This window comes from Gavia stellata, chromosome 4 (assembly GCF_030936135.1).
Source record: "Gavia stellata isolate bGavSte3 chromosome 4, bGavSte3.hap2, whole genome shotgun sequence".
In the NCBI taxonomy this organism is placed as follows: Eukaryota; Metazoa; Chordata; class Aves; order Gaviiformes; family Gaviidae; genus Gavia; species Gavia stellata.
The window spans coordinates 84359648-84381665 of record NC_082597.1 but is presented as its reverse complement, the minus strand read 5'-3'; the positions used below and the strand labels follow the sequence as shown (position 1 = coordinate 84381665).

General features: G+C 49.0%; 1 protein-coding gene across 1 annotated transcript in view; it reads left to right on the top strand.

The window, feature by feature from the left end:
• Window positions 1-18708, top strand: part of LOC104257243 (alpha-2-macroglobulin-like protein 1) — a 29315-nt gene extending 10607 nt beyond the window's left edge. Inside the window, exons 10-35 of the mRNA XM_059817125.1 lie at window positions 211-320; window positions 801-968; window positions 1307-1537; window positions 1933-1996; window positions 2779-2924; window positions 4321-4470; window positions 4924-5040; window positions 5599-5746; window positions 6205-6322; window positions 7604-7829; window positions 7947-8073; window positions 8362-8483; window positions 8968-9022; window positions 9720-9803; window positions 10211-10387; window positions 10570-10651; window positions 11015-11171; window positions 11344-11418; window positions 14931-15093; window positions 15740-15957; window positions 16140-16355; window positions 17146-17270; window positions 17659-17749; window positions 18185-18253; window positions 18473-18575; window positions 18668-18708. Coding sequence (XP_059673108.1) covers window positions 211-320; window positions 801-968; window positions 1307-1537; window positions 1933-1996; window positions 2779-2924; window positions 4321-4470; window positions 4924-5040; window positions 5599-5746; window positions 6205-6322; window positions 7604-7829; window positions 7947-8073; window positions 8362-8483; window positions 8968-9022; window positions 9720-9803; window positions 10211-10387; window positions 10570-10651; window positions 11015-11171; window positions 11344-11418; window positions 14931-15093; window positions 15740-15957; window positions 16140-16355; window positions 17146-17270; window positions 17659-17749; window positions 18185-18253; window positions 18473-18575; window positions 18668-18708 — 3383 coding nt within the window. The remainder of the gene's footprint in view (window positions 1-210; window positions 321-800; window positions 969-1306; window positions 1538-1932; window positions 1997-2778; window positions 2925-4320; window positions 4471-4923; window positions 5041-5598; window positions 5747-6204; window positions 6323-7603; window positions 7830-7946; window positions 8074-8361; window positions 8484-8967; window positions 9023-9719; window positions 9804-10210; window positions 10388-10569; window positions 10652-11014; window positions 11172-11343; window positions 11419-14930; window positions 15094-15739; window positions 15958-16139; window positions 16356-17145; window positions 17271-17658; window positions 17750-18184; window positions 18254-18472; window positions 18576-18667) is intronic.
• The last annotated feature ends 3310 nt before the right edge of the window (window positions 18709-22018 follow it).

Genomic DNA, 22018 nt, shown 5'->3' with positions numbered 1-22018 from the left:
AGCTTAGGGACCTCTCTAAGGGCTAGAAGTAAGTGAGAGGAAGACTAGACACCCAGAGCCCTGGGCAGATCATCTCCCTGGTATCAAATGTGTGTGCAGCTGAACATGTGCATCAGCAATACCAGTGGGTCACTCTGCAGGGAAATTGCTGAGGGGTGCTTGGCTTCCTTGCTCCCTCCCTTACGTTTCTGTGTTGCTGCTTTCATTCAGAGACACGCGTCAATGCTTCCCACAAATTACTCATCTCCAAGATTGGCGGGATGGCCTTGTTTGACGATGTGAATTTTTACTACCACACTGGAGAGATGTACAGGGGGAAGGTAATTCCCAGTTACAGTCCTTTGGAGGGGAGACCGTGAGCAATGCCTTCACAGCGACTGTTACCTAGCGTCTCGTCCGACCTCACCTCCAGCCAGGGGCTTGGGAGGGCGTAAATGACTCCCAGAGACAAAACTCTTGGATTGTCAAAAGTGAGAAAAACATCCAAGACTGCCATTTGCCAAATAAGCCTTGAGTAGTAGCAGCTATGGGGATCCATATGTGGGGTGCAAACCCAAACATTTGGAATTTCGGCAGCCGGGAGATCTTCTGCTGTGAAGGGATAGGGAGCATGGGCGTGAATGAACACGGTAGCGCAAGTGATAAAAGGAGGTGACCAGTAGCAGTGTTGATAATATTGTAGGGACTGGAAGGGTCACCTTGCTGTCTTTGGAAATGCTGCTCCTGACTCGGAGAAGCAGCAGATTCTGTCCCCTGATTAGACTCTTCTGCACTTCTCTTGCTTACCACGATGTTCTCAGATTAAAGTCATCGACTACCAAGGCAAGGCACTGAAGCACAAAAAAGTCCTCCTCTTAGTAAGCTGTGGTCAGCAGCAGTTTAAGCAGAAGTACATCACTGGGGACTCTGGGACAGCTTCATTTAGCCTGAACACGACTGCTTGGAACAGCACCTCAGCCTCCCTGGAGGTAAGTGAGGAAGGGTCTGTCTTGTTGGCAGGAGAATGTGTGCATCTCAGAGCTATTTACTGCCCCACAGACATCTCCCCCGTTCCTTCTCGAAGGATGGGAATTCAAACCTGAAACACCTCAGCATGGTCTGGATCTTGGCTCCCTCTGAAAGCTTATTCTCCGGACCCCAGTTGCTCTCTTCACGAACTGTCTGCACAGAGACCTGTGCTGCGGTGTTGCTCAGACCCAATCTGAGCTTCCTACCAAGCCACAGCTAGGGTGATTTGCAGCTGACTTGCTTAATTAGAGTAATTAACTGTGGTGTTTTTGTTTTTTGTTTTTTTTTGTCTCACCAGGCAAGTGTCCTGCGTCAAGATTTGGATAAAGAGCCTGGGACAGTTGATTTGAGTTACCAGCGAGCCTCTCATTTCATACGTCCATTCTACAGCACCAGCAGGAGTTATCTCTCTATTGTCCGTGTGCCCGAAACGATGCCCTGTGGTAAAAAGCAGGCTGTCCAGGTGGACTTCAGAATTTACCCGGAGGACCTGGAACATGGGCCCAAGCGTGTCATTTTCTCCTACTTTGTGAGTTTCTGGGCAAGTGCTAGTGGGTGATGGCTCAAGGCACAAGATCAGCATCCCCTACAGATTCAAGCCTGATATTGGATAGGTTTGGCTCAGCCCAGGACAGATAGCTCATCCAGCCATCATGGGGCTGGATCCTGGTTTCAATCCTGGGGCTGCAGTAATAACAATAAAGGCAGCACGTTTCCTTTGGGCTCTGCAAAGGTGCAGGGCAGGTGTTGGCCTTACCTGTCCTCCCCCAAGTTTCTTGATCCCCTGAGCTCTCCCTGCTACCTGAGAGCGAGTAAAGCTCGTATCCCCCATTTAATCTCCAATTTCAGGGTTACTTTGATCTGCACAGTGGTCTCAAAGACTGTGTAACTGGCATTCCCTTCCCTTTCTGTATTCTTCCCTAGGTCACAGGGAAAAGCGGGATAGTCCATGCAGGTCAGAAGACTGTTTGGGTTGGTCTGCCAAGAAGTAAGTGCACTCCCCTGTTTCATGTCTAGCGAGCACTCAGTGGTCTGTGGCATCCCATCTTATTTGGCTATGTGGCATAAGCCTCTTTGCAATTCAGAGCTGGCTCACCACTTTTCTGTTGCATCAGAGCAGCGTGCCTTCCCAGCTTTTTTGTTTCCTTTACCCTCTTGCTTGGTACCGAGAGAACAATACTCAGCATTTCCCAGCCGATAGGCTCATCCTCTGTTTTCTTCATTTTCAAAGAATTGTCCTTTTGCTCCCCTTGCAAGCAGCATGAAATTATAGCCTTACCCTCTATCAAAACTCTCCTGCTTTATTTTGCAATTGTGTCTAAAAATAATCTTTGAGTAGTTAGTATGCCACAGCTTATCATTTTGATGGGTGATGACTCACTGTTGTCTACTTCTCCAGCTCTTTTTTTGAAGTCTAAATTATAGGTGCTTTGGGACAAAAGTCACCTCTTTGTTGGTGATGGGATGGGAGATGTCTGGTGATGGGAGGCTTTGAAAGATTTCTGAGACTCTTACTCTTTGTGGAGCTAGGCTTGAACTCCAAAGAGCTGTTTCATCTTCTTGAGGCAATGAACAGAACCAGGAATTGTCATTTGTTGGTCTTGAATACCAGATCCAGAGATGTGCTGATTGTTCCAGTGGTCTCCAGAAATCTCCTGGTCCTGAAAGACTAGAGGAAAGGAATTAAACAGGCACATGCAGAATGGCAAAAGCTGATCAGAGTCCATTTTCACTACCAAATCTACTTTCTCCCTTCTCTCCTCCATCTAGTGCTGAAAGGCTTCTTCTCCATCCCTCTTACCTTCAGCTTGATCTATGCCCCAGCTCCAAGACTTGTTGTTTATGTTATCTTCCCTAATGGAAAAATCATCGCTGATTCTGCCATCTTCAGTGTCTCCACGTGTTTCAGAAATAAGGTAGGATTTGCGCCTGAGGCCATGACTAAATGTGTGAGAGTATATGTGTCTGCTGCAATGAAAGAAGAGGCTGAGGAATCCGTGACGTGTACCTGTGAGTGGCTGATACTGTGTGGGATGCTGTCACGTGCGCTGCAGTATGTGAATGGTGAAGTGTGCTGTGATGTGTGGAGCAAGTACGTGCTGAGCATTGTGGGGGCTCCTGCCCCGTTTGGGAAAGGCTGAGAACCGCTGGGTCTATCTCCATAGGCTTGTGTAGCAACTGCAACCCTGTAGGATCGCAGCCCAGCACAGGTAATTAGTGTGATTCCCAGGTGAGCTCAAGGCTGCTCTGCTGCTGAAGCAGACCCTTAAACTTGTTGGAATGTGGTGTTGGGAAGGCAGCTGAAAGTGGCCAATGGAAGAAGTGGATTTTACTGGCCGTCCAGAAAGGGTTGAGCACTTGTGGTCATTGTGACATCCATGGGAAGCTGCTTTCTTGGCTGTGTCTCGTACTTCAAAGATGAACTTCTGAGGACTGGCCATTACCTCTGCTCCACAGCTGGTTATCTGCCTTGGACAAGAACAGAAGGTGCTTCAGGAAACTGAGGCCAGCCCCACAAAGAGCCTGGAGATAAGGACCAGGCTTATTTTTGATCTGGGGCTCCGACAGGAGCAGAAAGAGAGCTGTGTGAGGTGTGTGACCATGGCTGGCTGGTTTGCTGGGTAAAGAATCACAGAATCACTAAGGTTGGAAAAGACCTGTAAGATCATCAAGTCTAACCATCAACCAACAAACACCACCATGCCCACTAAACCATGTCCCACAATGCCTCGTCCACATGTTCCTTGAACACCTCCAGGGATGGTGACTCCACCACCTCCCTGGGCAGCTTATTCCAGTGTCTCACCACTCTCTCAGTAAAGAAATTTTTCCTAATATCCAATCTGAACCTCCCCTGGTGCAACTTGAGGCCATTTCCTCTTGTCCTATCACTTGTCACTTGGGAGAAGAGACCAACACCCACCTCACCACAACCCCCTTTCAGGTAATTGTAGAGAGCGATGAGGTCTCCCCTCAGCCTCCTCTTCTCCAGACTGAACAACCCCAGCTCCCTCAGCCGCTCCTCATCAGACTTGTACTCTTGAGAGAGCGCTGTGTCCTGACGCAGGAATGTCTCCAGTACTGTGAGCTGCGCACGCTGATGGTTCCCCCTCTGACATATTTCCTGTTGGAACCTCAACGCGCTGTTTTTTTAAATACCTTCTGGGGGTCCTTGGGAGATTCCCTCGGGTTTCCATCCAAGGCTAGTCCTTGGAAACTCTCTTCACGTAGGTCCCTTCCCTGCCTAGGAAGTGGTATGGTGGCCAGCAGCAGAAGTGTCGCTCACCTATTGCCTGTGTTCTTCCCACCCAGGTGGAGCTGGGCTTCTCAGCGCCTGAGACCCTTCCGGACTCCGAGGTTGGTCTCCAGCTGCTGGCAGCTCCTGGGTCCACGTGTGCTGTCTGGGCTGTGGATCAGAGCATCCTTTCGCTGAAGCCAGGAAAAGAGCTCAGCAGCTCCATGGTGAGTGAGCCTGCTCCAATGTCTTCCCTTCCCTTGTACTGGCATGAAGAGGGAGGGGGACGGCATGAAGAGGGAGGGGGACAGACAGACAGGCCATTGCGTCCGTGCAGAGCTTACCTCCCAAGCAACTCAAAGCGCTGCCCGGAAGGATCAGCAGCGCTCTCAGTGTGGCATGGGTAGGGATTAGGGGCCATGCGTTAAGAAAGAGGTTGAACATCACTCGGTGCGCCGATGGAAAATGAGCTTCTGTTGTTCTGTCTCGTGCTCAGCTCCGGTTGTGCTGGCTCTATCAGAGGAGAGCCAGGGAAGAGTGACAGTGAGCCTGGGCTTTCTGGCATGCATTCCTGCACAGTAGCCAGGAGCAATTCAAACAGGCTTTGGATGTATGACAGGAAGGGAATGCCAGGTTTTATTTGTGCTGATTTTTTTTTTTGCTTTTTCTCGCTTTCCCAGATCTATGGGCTGTTTCCATCTGTTTATGACTCCAGGTATCCTCGCCAAGTGTCTGAAGATGATCATTCATGCGGGTTCCAAAATTCTGATGAGCCTGATGTGTTTACAGCATTCAGGGTAAAAGCGGTTGATTTGGTGGGTTGGGATAATTCATGAACTGAGGGAAGTGTGGCACCCTGACTTTAACAGTATGTAATGCTGTTACAGACGGTACAGGGAACAGGTCCAGTTTAGGCCGTTGTTAACTCACTTGTTATTTGAATAAGTGACTTGGAACTGTGGATCAAGAAGTTGTTGTGTGGTTACTGTACTTTGGTCGTGTGATTTGGGATGCCAAGGATGATTGGTTACTTTAACCAGATTTCACATCGTATGTTTAATCTCCATAGCATGAGCAATTGCACTCTGCAGGCTGAGAAGGCATAGTACCTAAATGACCATGTGTTTGAAAAAGAATAAATTTGACTGACTCAGGCCAGATGAATTGTCTCAGAAGACCTTGTTTGCCTATTGCTGAGGGTCTGAATAACTCCCTTTTAAAATGAAGCAAGAGAATACTTTGCCAAGTCAGAGGACAGCCAAATCCCCACTGCGTGAGGGGACAAGAAGGCACAGGGTAGAGAGCAGAGAGAAGAGGACAAGCTTCTGGTGCATCACTTTTTTTTTTTCCTACAGGAAATGGGGTTGAAAATTATGTCCAACACCAATATCAGGAAACCCAGAGTGTGTTCAACCACTGCGTCGACAACTATGCTACAGGAAACAGCAATGTTTACTTCCAGGCCCATGTTGATGTTTGCCCAGCCCCATAAGGCATATAACAGTAAGCATTTGCCAACTGTTTCTTCTTACTTGGGATGCTCAGTCTTTCAGGTGAAAGCGATCCTGGGTTTGAGCTAAGAGGCAGTACTTGCTGTAATTGCAAATGGAGGACCGAGCGTGTTCCCTGGCTCTAAACCTGTTGTGCTAGTGTGAGGCTGCCTGGGGCTCACAGCTTCCAGCTCTGAAACGTTAGTGAGCTGCCTGGACCCCAACTCTTATCTCTGAGGCGAGGGAATGGTTGCCTTTCCCTTGGTGCCTACAAATGCAAGTAAGGCCCACAGCACCTCTGTTGTTAGAAATGAGGCAAGAGATTCTAAAATTTGGGATAGCACCGTCTGTTCCAGTGCCGTGCTTCCCAAGAGCTGACTGGATGACCTGGAGCCTGAGCTGGGCTGGAGCCCCTCGGCTCTAAACCAGGGCCTGAGGACCCTGTGGTGACTGGGTCTTTGTTATTTCCAGCAGAGCATCTGACAACATCTACCTATCAGCCCACTATGTTTTCACTTGTGTCTTCAGCTAAAGAGAAAGTACACAAGCATTTCCCCAAAACCTGGATATGGGATTTGTATTCTGTGGGGTGAGTAAACTGAGCAGTGGGGGTCTAGTCTGGGTGGCTTAGTGTGACTGGGAATGGCAGCAGAAACAACTGGGTTTAGATCGTAAGCTGCTGAGGAAGACGTCTGAGGACCTATGTCATGGGGCTCATATCTGTCAGGCTGTTTCTCATTGGAGCTGATGTCTGCATCGAATGCATTTTCCGGTACTAGATGATCATACAGAAGTATTGTCCATCCATGGGAGGTGGCTGGCATGGGAAGATAGGAAAGCAGGTGCGGTGCAGCAAAACAGCTTGCTTTACTGCCTGCACTCTGCTTGTGGTAGCCCTGTGGGCCAGCGTTTCCCAAACTGTGCTCACAGGATGTATCCGGGGATGCAGGGGAAGCTGATCTCCACAGAAGTCCTTCACGGGACTGGGAGTTGTGTCCTGTGAGAAAGGCTCAGTGAGAACACTGGGTCCACTGAGGGAGCTTTTGGAGATTTTTCATCTCTGACTTTACAAATTTCTTGTCTGGTGCCTGGAGACTAGAGTCTGCTCAGGCCAGATGCCCCCATGTTGCCCTCTCCCACCTCCACTGTCCTTCCAGCTACATCCCTCTCTTCACTCTCTAGCAGCCAATATCTCCTTTGTGATTTACCCACCAGGTCAGGTTGATCTGAGCAGCCAAAGGTCTCTATGTTGTACGTGTTGCCTTCCTGTACGTGCCTGGCAAAAATGAATGTCTCCAGTTATTGGAGTCAAATAATATCATCAGCTTTAGCTAGGGCTGTTTTTATGTCTGCTGTGGTCGCAGCCACAGAATGGTTTGCTGCTCTCAGAAGTTGTGATGTGGGCACAAGCCAAGTCTCTGCCCTGTCTTCATGTTGGACTTGAAGCTGTCAGTGTCGCACAGGAAGGTGAATGGCTGGATCTGTCTCTTCTGCTGATGTTGAACCAGTCTTGTTGCTCTTCTGGTGTCTGGTTCTCCATCCCTCGGCCAAGAAGAATAAAACTGCTGACATCTGTAAAGCATTTTCAGACCTGCAAAGGGCAAGCACGGTCTGAGAAAAGCACTGGGTGTGATTGACAGCATCTTGCAGCCATGTAACCTATTCTCAAAAATGTTCTGTTGATATATAGGGGTCCCTACTTCTGCAAGGACCTACTTGTAACCCTACAAGGGCTACAAGCCAGAGGTTAGGGGTTAGACTGAGGTTAGGGGATGGGGTGCACTGGAGAAAATGGTGCAGACCAGGTTGCCTGGGGCTGCGTACAGCAAGATTCAGTTAAATGCTTCTGTTGCTGTCTACTTCTCCTCAGTCCCAGTGGGAACAAGAACGTCACTGTCACTGTGCCTAACACCATCACAGAATGGAAAGCAGGGATGTTCTGCACAGGACGTGATGGCTTTGGACTTGCTCCACCCTCCAGCCTGCTTGTTTTCAAGCCCTTTCTTGTGGAGCTCACACTGCCATCTTCTGTGATCCAGGGTGAGACCTTCATCTTGAAGGCCACAGTCTTCAACTACCTGCAGCGATGCATGAGGGTAGGTGAGCCCTGATAGGCCCTGCAAGAAAAGCAGGGTATGGGTAGGTAGGAGATGGCTGAAATCTACGGCTGGTGATGTTTGTGTTACCACTCGCCATCGCTGCTGCCCCTTCAGATCCAAGTGACCCTGGAGGAGTTCACACACTTCCAGCTGAAGCCGTGCAAAGGCTGTGTCTACAGCAGCTGCTTATGTGCCGATGAAGCGAAGACCTTTCAGTGGAGTGTCACAGCCGAGCAACTGGGTGAGAAGAACAGGGAGGTGGGGTGGTGGAATTGGGAAGGGATGGGGCCGAGGTGGGGCTGTTTTGTAAGAGCTGGCATGGAGGGAGGAGTTGTTTGCCCTGTTAACCAGAGAGTCCTTGTTAGCATTCGTCCTAAGGTCATGATTACTCGTACGTCTGTGCTAGGAGGTACAGAATCCTATAGGGCTCTGATCCAATTTTTTGTTGTCAACAGGTGACTTCTATTGTATTAATGGGAAGTGCTTCCTCAGAGGGTGTTTTATACACCTAAACGTGTGTTATTTTCAGGGCTCATGAACATCACCCTCAGCACAGAGGCTGTGGCCACCGAAGAGCTCTGTGGCGAAGAGATACCATTTGTCCCAAACCAAGGACAGAAAGACACGATCACCAAACTCCTTATAGTCCAGGTCAGACAAGCGCTTCTGTTACCTCAACCTAAAAGTGGGCTTTGTGCAGTTCCCAGATTTTGTGCAGGTTAATTTTGGGAGTTACCCCTTGCTGTTAAAGGTGTCTAATTGGAATCTCAGGGCCTGAGCTGGACCCAAACATGAGGGCTGATGGATGTGGGAGGTAGAAGGGTGTCCTCCACTTCATACCATGGAAAACATTAAATATGTACGGTCTTTTATGTCCTCGCTCCTGAGGAGCTGAGGAGTCTCTGCTGAGTCTTACAGCATCAGTTTCACAGTCATTCAGAAGTTATTCTGAAAATGCGTGCTGTTTTCTTATCTGAAATTGAAATGATTGACAATAATTTACATTTTCATGTAAATGTTCAGGCTGACTGTCCAGCCTGAACCAGGATTTTGTCCATACCTATTTCTAATCCACTTGTAATCCTGTCTCTCTCCTGTGTGCTCATTATAATCCTACTTTTATGTGCTCCAACAGCCAGAGGGAGTCTTGGTAGAAAAAGCTCACAGCTCCATCCTGTGTCCCAAAAAAGGTAGAGAAATTGTTTTCTGCTTTCACCCTGCTCATGCTTCCCTTCCTGCCTAACCACCTCCTGGGACTTTCCACTTGTTGAAATATTTTCTCTCTCAACACAACCAAGCTACAGAAGCATACTCTAATTGTGGTGCCAGCTAGAGCTTCCCCTGGGTAAGGATGCGGGGAGGTCCATCTTTTAGCATCGACGTCCCTGATACTAATGTGATAGCTTGAGGCCTTTTTCACCTGTGGTAATAAAACCAGACTACTGAACATGGCGAGGCTGGAGGACGTGACTTGGGATAGCTGCTCCTGTCTTGAATTTTATGGTGTATGACGGGGCCACGAGCAGATTTTGAGAGCAGAAGGTGCATTGAGCAGACATACTTGCAACTGAAATCTGAAACGAGATGGAGTAACTTATGTAAAGAAAAGCAGGAAGGTGGCTTTGACCACAGAGGGTTTCCGGGAGAAGATCCTCTCAACCTCTTTAGAAAGAAGGCTGTTAGGATAGCACAGTCACAATGAGGTTGATGGAGGGAGCTGAGGGTGGAATGGGACAGGGTTTTTGGGGTGATCTGCAACCTCTGTGACAGAAAAATAGGATGTTAGCACAGAACAGTCTCGAACAGTCTCTGGGGATTTTGAAGGCTGTTTTCATCAGAATCTCTTTCTTCTTGTCCTCCTCACTCACCTTACCCCGCTGGTGTCAGGGAATCCGGCACAGGAGTCTGTGTCCCTGATGTTGCCTCTAAATGTGGTTGAAGGTTCAGTCAGAGCCACCATCTCGGTCACCGGTAAGGAATTCAGCTGTGATAATACCTTTCCAAATCCCATATCTCTGAGTTTAGCCTTAGGAAAGCCCAAACCCAGAACCCTGACTCTCCCCCCCGAGGTTTCCGAGGCTCCATTGCCTTGTTCTTCCCATGTGCCTGGCTGTGTTTCCTGGATCCACATAACCTAAAACACTCAGCAAGGGAAAGGGTGGTCTGTTTATGGGTGTCCCCTGCCAGGATGGGATGTATACAGCCGATATGGAGGGCACAGTGGAACTGATAAGCTGGCTGGACAGAGGTGCCCCCCGCACTGCTGTGCTGGGGCTGTCTTGCCTGGTGCTCTGCTGGGAAGGGGTCACAGGTAGGAGGAGGTGAATCCCCAAACCTCCTGCCCAGGAGGTGGTCAGGGTGCCCATGCTTTGTTCCAGGTGACCTCATGGGGACGGCACTGCAGAACCTGGACCGCCTGGTGCAGATGCCCCACGGCTGCGGGGAGCAGAACATGGTGCTGTTTGCCCCCATTGTCTATGTGCTGCAGTACCTGGAGAAGACGAGGCAGCTGACCCCGGAGATCAAGGAGAGGGCAGCAGGATTCCTGCGCAATGGCAAGTGCAACAGACCCGCCTTGCTCCTCTGCCTTCCCCCGTGTCCAACCTACTCATGGTTGCTTGCTCCCATTCCCCTCGGAGCGCTCAACCACTTATAATGTCAGCACCACCCCACTCCCTGCCCAGTGATCTCACTGCAGATACCATTCTGAGCACTAATGTCCTATCCTGCTTCCCAGGGTACCAGATACAGCTGCAGTATCAACACCCTGATGGTTCTTACAGTGAATTTGGTACCAAGGATGATTATGGCAATACTTGGTAAGCCCTGGGCTCTCTCCCTGCTGTCTGACAGCCTGGAGGTGGGCAGCTTTCTGCTTCCGGCATTGAATCCTTTCCATCCTATTGGACCCAAAGTGTTCCAGACACTTTGTGGGCTAGGGCATCCCAGGGGTATGCAGCTGTCCTTGGGGTGAACTGTCCTTGGACCAGCAAATAAGAAATAGCAGAAAAATAGGTGAGGAGAGACCCACCAGTTTCAAACTCCCACTTTTTTTTTCTTTTTCCTCAATTTCTGCTTAGATTCTTTCTTTCCGCTCATTCTTCCCTCTCTCATTCACTCCATCTCTTTCTACTTCTCTCTTCCCTCTCTCATGCCTTTTTTTCTGTTTTCTACCCAACCAGGCTGACTGCGTTTGTGGTTAAATGCTTTGTCCAAGCCAAGCCATACATTTTTCTGGACAACAGGATCATCCAAGCCGCTCTCACCTGGCTGGAGTTCCATCAGCTTCCCAACGGTTGCTTCAGAAATGTGGGCCAACTTTTCCACACAGCCATGAAGGTAGGAGCCAGAGTTCTTGCCAAGTGTACTGGTAATTGTTTAGTTCACTTTCCTGTATTGTTCTGCTTTCTTGCATGGGAGCGAGCCAGGGATAGGTGGGACCTTTACTGAAAAGCTTCAGGTCTTTGTGTATTAACTTTCCCAGCTTTTTGGATGTTTATGCTTTTTGTAGGGAGGTGTGGATGGGGAAATCCCCTTGGCTGCCTATATCACTGCTGCATACTTGGAGGCAGGAGAGACACCAGAGGTAAATATTGGGATTCTTTGCCATGTTCTTGCCTTAAGATCTGAATCCTGAAGAGCTTAGTGGTGTCACTGAGGCAGGCAACAGAGCATCTTGGAGAGGCTTGTGGACAAAGTAATAGGGTGGGGGAGTAAGAACTTACATTTCTCAGGAAAAAGCCTCAACTATCCCTTGAGGAGGACATCGCTGGCAGGGGAGAAGGTGAGGTTAGACTACAGAGAGCCACTGGAGTGCATGGCTAGATACTATGCCCATTTCCCAGGCTTTGGCTGCTCATTCCTGCTCCTCCCTGCCCATATTCCCACCCCCTTGCTCCCTTTGTACTATACACAGCTGAGAGCTAGTGGTGAGTTAGGGAGGAGAGGTTGGTGTAGCTGCTCCCACAGGCAAATGAATAGCCATAATGACATGTCTAATGTCTTTTAGCTTCCCAGAAAGTGGAAGTCTGGGAAGGGAGTGCTGTAGGGAGATACATGTTGTGAAGTAGGGCAGTTGGAATTGCACACCTAAGTAGTAACAAGAGGGAAATCTTACAAGTGCTAAAGATCATAAGCAATTACTCTGTGGCACTAAAAAAATTACTCTGTGACAGCTAAAAAAAATATAGTCAACTTGATGGAGAAATGCTATTGCTGTAGACTTTGAGAAGCAAAATTCTCTGGAAATAAGAAAAGTAAGTGAAAGAGCAGTGCTTTCCATTGCAACTGAAAGCAATGGGCTTAGGGAAAAAAGTGAGACAGATGGAAATTAACCTTCTTTCTGGCAAGAGATGTTCTTCAGGTCACCTTTTTTCACCATAAAGAAAATTAAGTGTTGGAACAGGTTGCCTGCAGAGGTTCAGTTTTCTCCATCATTGGAGGTTTTCAAGACCTGACTGGATAAAACCCTGAGCAACCTGGTCTGATTTCACAGCTAACTCTGTTTTGAAGAGGAGGTTGGATTAGAGACCTTCTGAGGTCCCTCCCAATCTGAATTATTCTATCATTTGGTAATTCTATGAACTGTCTGAGTTTTGGCTGACTTTTGTGGAGGAGGCTTTTCATGAAACTGGATGACAAATATTTGACACGTACTGTGCTCTGCAGCAGAATGAAATGAAAGGGCAAGGACCTTCACCCTGGTAGAAAACTAACAAAGATTGTGTTGGAGGTCTTAAGAACCAGTTTTGTCATTTGGGAAGGAAAGCAAAGAGTTACTAAGAAGAGACCAGACTGTGCTACAAATCTATGAGTAAAATCCTGAAAGGGAGACAAACAGGACCTCAAAGCAATTTGCGTGATGAGCTAGTGGAAACCCCCCTGTCCTGAATGAATCCAGAGGGTGACTTAGTGCTCAGATAGTGGTGATAGGAAAATCTAGGCTACCACAAGGTAGGAGACCTCATGGAATTCCTCATACTCCAGAGAAGATAACAACAGTATTATTAGCCCAGAAAGGATTGTCCATGGAGTGAAGAATGGTTTGTTGTAGAAGCAGATTCGTTGATGTGAAAGTAACCAGACAGTTATTCAATTGGATATACATGCATAAATCATTGTTTTAAAAAAAAAAAAAAATGGTTGTGACAATGAAAGAGACTCAAAAGTATCAACAAATAAGTAAAAATACAAGTCTCGCAGTAGTTATCCTAGCCCCAGTGAAGGAACTTGCTGAGTAGGTCTGTGGGTAAATGAAGTGGGAAACACAAAGCTTGCCATAGCACCCAGGAAAAGAGTGTCCTTGAGTGGGTTATAAATGCTTTTACAAAGAATACACAACCAGTGGAGGTCAAAATTCTGAGAAAGAGTTTGAGGATGTCCTGCAAAGGCTAATGGTCAGAAGATGTTCAGAACAGATCCTACTGCCCCTTACAAGCATATGTAAAAGGCTCATGAAAGTCATTAGGGGTTAAAATGCAGGGAAAAGGTTGGGGATATTTTACACTGTCCTGAACGAACTGATATTAAAGCCTGGTTTGTATGACAAAAAATCTAGGCAGATACAAACAGATTGTTTATGTTGACTGAAGAAACCAATGGAGAAACAAATTGTAGAGGAGCAGTTTCTTAGCTGGCACGTGACTGCTCCCAGGAAAGCTAAATGCTTCTGTGCAGTGTGCGCTTAGGACTGCTGTTGTCAACACCAGGATGAGCACCAGGATGAGTGTGAAAACTCTTTCAGCAGAGTGGCACTCTCGGTTCTTGTGTTAGTTTCACCAGAAGACACCAGAGCCAGATGGGTTAGAATACATGTCAGACTGTTCCTAGACAAGGTATTAAGATGTGTGATAACAGTCAGCGCTTCCCAGGTGGTACATCAAGTGTTTTCGCTTGAAGTTTGGTAGTTGTACAAACACTAGTGCCGTTACCTCCATTTTAACTGTCTGGGAAAGTGAGAGATTTAAGAAGGAAAAGGAATAATAAAGGAGCCTCTGAACAAATCCATGAATGCGATGTAATTCCCACTTAGGTCTATTCAGGTACAGAATACCAAGGCTACTGTGCTGCTTGCAGTTGTTATATTTAAGGGCAAATACAAAAGTAGGACTTTTGAAATGATGGGAGCTTAGCTTACCGCTTCTGCTTGGGCTTTAACAAGAGAGAGCAAACAAAAAGCATCGGTTGGATCCTGGAAACTTTTGGTACTCCATGAGTAGATATTATCAGCGTTTCTGAGAATTGGTGGCTGCATCCAGCAATACTACTCCACCATCTAGAGAGCACAAAGATGACACAGACATTACCTTTTCTCTTTCCTAGAAGGGAAAGAGGTGAGGAGCATGTCACATGTCAGAATAAATCTTAAATGTAGCCCTTGTGTGATCCTTGCTGTACTTAACCAAGAGGCCACTGGAAGAGAAGAGGGGAAACCACAAAGTGCTGTAGATGCACACATATGGGACAGGCAACCACTGCGAGCCTTTGACTCATGTTCACAGAATCACAGAATCATTAAGGTTGGAAAAGACCTTTAAGATCATCAAGTCCAACCATCAAATGCTATTCCACGTTTGGAATAGCAGAGCTGAATGCTGGAATACAATGCTGCTGAGGCCAGTGGGTTTGCTGCCTCCTGCCAACAGCAGTACCGGTGTTCCAGGGGAAACTGGAAATCCCAGTGACCTCTTAAGGCACTGTAGAGGTGAACCAAACACAGTAATCTTGGTCAGCAGGCTGGGTGCAAGCATTTACAATTGTCCATTGTCACTCTTGTTGTGTTTGGACTCGGAAAGTTAAGACGTGGTGGTGGTGTTCCAGCAGTAAGGCGTTCATTTCACTGCGAGAGCACTGCTGAAACGCATCACCAACTCGGGGAGGGTCTGCCAAGCACCTTTTGCCAAGGGCTGGAGACACTGCTTGCTGGTGCTGCACTGATACAGAGAGGAGTGCAGGCTTGAGCAGAGGCACCTGGGGGAATGTATGGGGTGCTTTCTGTGCCGGCATATGCTAATGCATCCTTCTGCTTATATACCTCAGCGTCTGCCTGCCTCATGTGTGTTTGCGTGTGACCAACACCCATGTAACCCTTCTCTGTAGAGTACGGTGGTGCGCAAGGCTCTGGGCTGCATCGCTCCTTCCCTTCCCAAAGCTGCCAGCACCTACACCCAGGCCCTGCTGGCCTACACCTTCGCCCTGGCTAAGGACTCTCAACGCACGCAAGAGCTACTTGATACGCTTGATCAAAAGGCAATCAGAGCAGGTATGGGAACCTCAGTGCCAGGTGGACATCAGAGAAGGGACAAGTGACCTTTCTGAGCCCTTGGTTACATGCAACCTGGAAGGACCGCAGCCTTACCCTTCAGGTCCTTCACCAAAGAGAGTTTTTAGACAGCCAGCCTACAAACTCAAGGTATGTGCTGGCAATACTGTGGGGTGGGCGCTGATCTCCTTCAAACATCTCATCCTTTTCTGGTACCCACAGTGGAAGGTGGGCTCTGAGAGAAGTGGGCTTTCTTATGCAGGACAGCAAAGCGCCAGAGAGGGAAGCAAGCTGGCAGGCTGCCCCGCTTCTTGTTAGTCCCTGACCCCCAGGACTGGCTAGTGGGTAGCTAGCTAGTATCAGATGGTTAGCGGACCTGGCAAACAGGACAATGGAGAAGTTGGATGGCTGGGAGGTACTGTGTATGCAGATTATTGGCATATTAGTTTCTGTGTATCACCTTGGTGCGTAATATGAAGTGTTGGGTATTGCAAAATACGTGGATTGCAGTTCACCCAGCGACGTGATGACCCAGCCAAGAGGTATTTACATGATGGTCTTTGCAGACACAAGCCACGGTGCCTCCTAGGCTTCAGGATTTCTTTCCTGGCATCCCTCAGTGTCATCTGCTCCCTTCCTTTCCCAGGTGGGCAGATCCACTGGAGTCAGACCTCAGCCAAGCCCAGAGCCAGCGCCAGCCCTTGGTCACAGCCACTCTCTGTGGATGTGGAGTTGACAGCCTATGTCCTCTTGGCTCTGCTCTCCAAGCCAAACGTCACAGGGTCTGATCTTACCACAGCCTCTGGCATCGTGGCCTGGCTCAGCAGGCAGCAGAATGCCTATGGAGGGTTTGCCTCAACACAGGTAACTCGTGGCCGGGGAAGGGGATGTTGCTTGAGAAAGAACCTCTGCACAATCTATGCACAAGTTATGCAAGTGCGAACACTTTGAGGAGAGGAGACCTTGTATATGGAGGTCCTCAGGACAGCGAGTTCAAGTGTCTTTGGGTCTCAGAGCTGCAAATGTAATTGTTTCTTCCTTTTCAGGACACAGTAGTTGCCTTGCAGGCCTTGGCTAAGTACGCAGCACTGACGTACAGCACGAAAGGCGTTGCAGAAGTGAGAGTGAGGTCCCAGAGAGGCTTTGGGAGGAAGTTCCAAGTCTCCTACCAGAACCGGCTATTGGTGCAGGAGGCAGCACTGACAGAAGTCCCAGGAAAGTTCTCGGTGCAGGTCCACGGCAGCTGTTGTGTCTTTACCCGGGTAGGTTCCCACAGACCCCGCTGTGACAACCCTCTGCTCATCACCTTACCAAAACCAAGAGTCTCCGTTGCAGCTCTGTGCAAGGAAATGTGCATTAACTGGGCTTTAATCCCAGCTGTTTGCCAATGCAATAAACCTGTGAGCTGTAGGAGACTCAGAGACAGAATGTGTCCAGATGTGAGGGCAGTGATGCTTCCATGGCTCTCAGGATATTGGAGGATGGAAATGTTGTATAGTGGTCCTACTGCTGTGAGTCTGACTTGCACACAGGGGAAGGGTGAGCAGAAGGAGCCCCATCTGGAAGGATCATGGAAGGTTTCCAATCCGAGTGACCTTTATTTTGGGTACTGCGATGAGTTCTCTTCTCCCATGTAACTAATGATGGAATGAGAGGAAATGGCCTCAAGTTGCACCAGGGGAGGTTTAGGCTGGATATTAGGAAAAATGTCTTTACTGGGAGAGTGGTGAGACACTGGAAGAGGCTGCCCAGGGAGGTGGTGGAGTCACTATCCCTGGAGGTGTTTAAGGAACGTGTGGACGTGGCACTGCGGGATATGGTTTAGTGGGCATGGTGGTGTTGGGGTGATGGTTGGACTCGATGGTCTTACAGGTCTTTTCCAACCTTAATGATTCTGTGATTCTGTGAGTGTGCTCACCGTGTATGGTTTATCCAGTCACTGTCTGGGGTCCATATCTTGAGGACTAGAGCAGTCAGTGGAAAAAAAGGAATGATAGATGATATTGAACTAGTTATCCATGTCTTATTCTGTCTTTTTGTCTCTCCCTGCAGATGGTGCTGAGGTACAACACGCCCTCCCCACAGGTCTCCACGTCCTTTGCCTTGCGAGTGAAAACGGAGCCAGTCAATTGCACCGAGGATGATACATACTCTGTTACTGTCTATGTCCATGTCAGGTGACTCTAAAGACACATCTCCACTTGGGAAGGAAAGTCAGGCATGGGTGGAGAGCTGAGGGGTGCTCCTTGGCTGCAGTGGAGGCACCAGGCAGTTTCAGCAGAAGGGTCCAGATGGAAGATAGAGGAGGAAAGATACAAGTGTCTCTGGGGAAGGGGAATGTTTCCGAGGGCTTTGATTCTTGCTAGGGAGAGGAGTGCAAGTAGTCACCTTGGATTGGGGCTGCTCAGAGCAGTGCAGCCATCATCTGCCCCCTGCGAGAGGGAGCAGTGACTGCCTTGGCCCCGGTCCTGGCTGGGCTGCCTGGCTCAGGGTCCTGCACACAGGGTGTGGTGGTGGAGGGAGGGGGAAGCTAGGAGAGACTCTCTTCTTGATCTTCTCCCCCAGGTACACTGGGAAGAGATCCACTTCCAACATGGTGATTGTGGAGGTGTCCCTACTGTCCGGATTCGTCCTGGCTCCAGGATCTGGGATGTCTGTAAGAAGCCTGGAATCGGGATGGTGATGTGGTGTCAGTGGGACCATCCATGCCCAAGGAGAGGGGGAGGTTGCATAGGAAGTTGTCACCTGTCTCTCTCTTGAGCAATCTCACCATCCCTTCCACTCTGCCACACAACAAACATGAACACATACTGTCAACTCTCTCTTTGTGCCTTGAGGATGGTGATCCTTCTGGCCCAATTTGCTCAGCGTATCCTTGACAGCTAAGTAGCGTAGGTTCTTGTCCTTGGGTTTTGCAAGAGCTGAGTGGCCCTGCAGGGAGATTAGTCTGAAGGGCTAAGAGCCCAAAATAAGTTTGGAAGTGAGTGAATGAGAACCTGCCCACTCAAGCTTAGATAAACCTTGTTGGGATGTCTCTCACTTGCTTTTCAAAAGACCCAACTAAATTGCTTCCTCTGGTCTCCTGTCCTAGCTGCAGCATTGGCACCCTGTGAGAAGAACTGAGAGAACACAAGGAGGTGTTGCCATCTACTTGGACAAGGTATGTGTCTGCTACTAGAGAAGCTGCAGGAGCGGAGGACAATGGCAGAGTTGTGGGGGGAATCCAGGGCTGGGCTAGCAGAGCAAGATACTCAAGATTCATCTTGAAGTCCTGCCTTTGACTCTGCAGAGTTGTTATTGCTTATCAGCAGGATCAAATTTAGGTGAGGAATAAGAAGAACAGCTTGTAAGTGACCTGTAATTTGCTCTTCTTCCCCAGCTGAGCCATAAGTCTGAGACATACGTCCTGCATCTGGAGCGGGAGATTGGGGTGACCAACCTGAAGCCAGGCCATGTCAGGGTCTATGACTACTACCGTCCAGGTGAGTGTGGAACCACGGGGTGCCAGGGCTGTCTGGGTGTTTGCACTTGGCTCTGCGCAAGGATAACTCAGGTGTCTCCTGTCCTGTTGCAGAGGAGCAGGCCCTGGCTGATTATAACGTCTTCTGCATCTGAGGTAGGTGTGAGTCCCTGCCTCAGCCCCTGCACAGACCTAGCAGCCCTGTGGTGTTCCCTCTGAAAGCCAGCCACCTCTCTCTGTCCCAGAGGAGCCCGGTGTATCTCTGGTTCAGCATGTTCCCTTCATCTAGGACTATATCTGGAATTCTCTAGGCCTCCAGGGACGTTAGTCTCTGCCCTCTGTTTTCTGGACATTGTAACGTAGTCTTTACTGGATTGCCCTGTAGCCAGGACATGAAGAGATTAACACATGGCCATGCTGTGAAGGACAAGTCACGTGCATTTTCTGGGACTCTCTGCGGGGCTGGTATGGTGCACGGGACTGCCTGCCCGCTGAGTGACAGTGCTCATAGATGGTTTGCACTGTTCTAGAAGAACTTCTAAGCAGAATTCATGGTACTAGTTTCAGCTTATGCTGTTTGGGTATGGAGAGTCCCACCTCTTCCTGGGGATGGGCTGAGATAAAACAAGGGCACTAAATCAAACCAGAGAAACACTTCCCTTTAGAGCCCTTGGTTAAGAGCCTGGGCTCCCTACCTGTTAGCATCCCAGAGTTAATAATTTGAGTCGTATTATTTGCTCTCTGGGTTACTGCCTTTTCCTGCTCTCGTTTCTCCAAGGACTTGGTCTGCTCCATTACCATCCGCTGTTCCAGCCCACAGGGATCCCACTAGCACGAGATGCCCTAGGACAGCAGGGCTGCTGCATTATTGCTTCTGGTGTGATGGGGCATGAGTCACCTGGGAAGTCACATCTCAGTGGGCTGGGACAAATCTCAAGTTGGATTTCAGGACTAAACCCAGCCCAAGCCATCCTGACAGCCATTTCTTGGTGAATTCTTTGGGGTGCCTGATTAATTCTGATTGGTTTAATCCAGGGATTTTCTTGCTTGTAAAAAGAATGAAAATAAAATATAAATCACAAATCTGGGTACTGTGGTGTGTGTTTGGACTCTGTGACAGAGGATTACCATGGAGGAGAGAGCAGAAGCAAACTCTCATAGAGAGAGTGTAGCTGAACCGTGCATCTGGTGTTCATTTCTTCCAGCACTGGATTCCTCTCCAGCAGCATCGTGCAGCCACCAGTATGGGGTGAGGACTCCCAGCCCTGTATGGAGACTGATCCCACTGAGTATCACCTACCGCCCACAGATGTAGCTGAGTAATAAGGCCTTGGCTGATTCTGTACTTTACACGGATGTAAAGTAAATCTGTGTTGTCTCACAGATTAGCATCTGTCCTCCTGGTGTAGAAAGAGGGAGGGAAGCAATTTTAGTTTCTGCACGTCCTGTGCAGCTGGATCTTGCACAGGATGATTCAAATGTGAATAGTCAGGCAGGGATCATGCCCCAGGGTTGAACCCTCCACCCTAATGAGCTACTGGAGAGTGAACAGGGTCTTTGTCACATGGCAATAAGATGCAAGGGCAATTCAACAACCGAAACGTATGTGAAAATTCAACATCTATCACTGCTTTTTAAAATCAAAGTTCATGATTTAAGGAACCCCAGCTCGTGATCTGGGATCTTCAAGCTTGGCAGTGCTATGTCCCTGTACAGACAGGTAGGTCCCCACAGCCCCTCGCTAGAGCTGGCTGTGAGAGTGTGATGGCTAAGTGCAAAGTCAGGCTTAGGAGGGGAAGGTCTGGGAGGGGGGTCAGGGCTGAGCCCTGGAAGTTCTCCAGACCCGACCCTGCAGCGAGGCTGGGATTTGTGGTGGTTTAAAGGGAGGGATTTGGAAAGCGTGTTTCATTTTCAACTTTGAGGTTCCAGAGTAACCCTTTAGTCTCAGCAAGGCCCCTCTGTGAGGCAAAGACATGAGCATTGCAAGTTCTCTTGGTTAAGGCGAACGCTCCCCATAACGCAGCGAGGAGATCTGCCAGCAAGGCAGGCTGCTGAAAGCCCGCTCCGTGCTTTGTGTGCAGGTTAAGAGGACCAGAATGAATGCATGAATTAAGCACAGCGGTGAGGTGTTACCGGTGCCTGGTGCAGTGCCAGAAGTGGCTGCGCTGAGGCTGGCTTCATTCCAGGTGTGACTTTCTCCCTCCTCCTGCACCTTTGTTTGAGCAGGTGCTTTTCCCTTCTCTTTATTCAGTTTCCTCAGCAGTCCATGAGCAATGCAGAGTCCAACTCTGCAGAACGGGATTTTTGCCAGAATACTACTTTCTCTGAAACTTTTTTAAAACAACTTTGCAGACACCGCAACTTTCTTTGCAAATGTCTCCTCTCCCCCCTTGCCTTTACCTTTGACAATGCCTGTCCTTGCTGATATCAAAAAGCAGAACTGGACCTAGTCAGGCCTGCACCTGGTCTCGGTACTTAGAGAACACCACGGGCTCTCGCAGAGAGGGAGGCACCCCACTTATCACTGCCAATGCCACCACGTTCTCATCACCCCTTCCGCGGTGCTTAGCAAAGCACAGGCAACAGGTCTGATAAAAGTCCTGTGAATAGAGGTTTATTGGGAAAGCAACTGCTGCGGTGGTCATACGCACACGTGTATTCTACCTACTCCTTACTGACCCCGGGAGAGGTAGCTCATGCATGAGCCCATTATTGCAGGATTGCACATGCACACAAAAAAACCCCACTCGTATGCGTATGTGTACACACATTCTGTGTAAAAATTGCACGTAGTGACATTTTGGACTCAATATCCATTGCAGTTTCTATGCCCACTTTCCTAACATCTCTTCCGGGTCCTTCAAAATATTCTTTCTCGGACTTAAACTGTAGTACCTGTGGTGTCTGGCTAATAGAGAGCATTCGGAGGGTGGTGGCTGTCTTCCAGGAGAATTTAAAGACAGGAAGAAAACCACTTTTCTACAAAACACACCGATTTCTCTGTGGCCTAAACATCCCCCTCTCTGCTTAGAGTGGGAGGTGTCAAACGTCACACTCGTTTGTTTATCCTTCGCAAAATTGAGGGATTGCAGTGATTCAACCTGGAGCCTTGGTGGTGCGTGTGCTTCCATCTAGCTGGTGATCAGCTCCGCTGCTTGGGCCCCAAGGACTGCCTGCCCCCAGGGACACGAATCCAGCCTCAACTCCTTGGGTGCCTCTTGCCCATCTCCGGGCCAAGCGGTCAATGGGTCTGTGGGCTGGGGAAGGATCTCAGCGCAAGACAGCAGCCAGGTACCCTGTGCCCTGCCACAGGTCCCAGCGGGTGCAGAGCCCTGCTAAGAGGTGCTCGCTCCCCGAGAGCCTCCTGGCCACCAGTAGCTGGTCACCGAGCCGGTAATGGGCGATGGAGATGGGGCTGAGTCAGAAGATTCATGGCCACCAAGCCTGCGACTTTGTTTTTGCTGC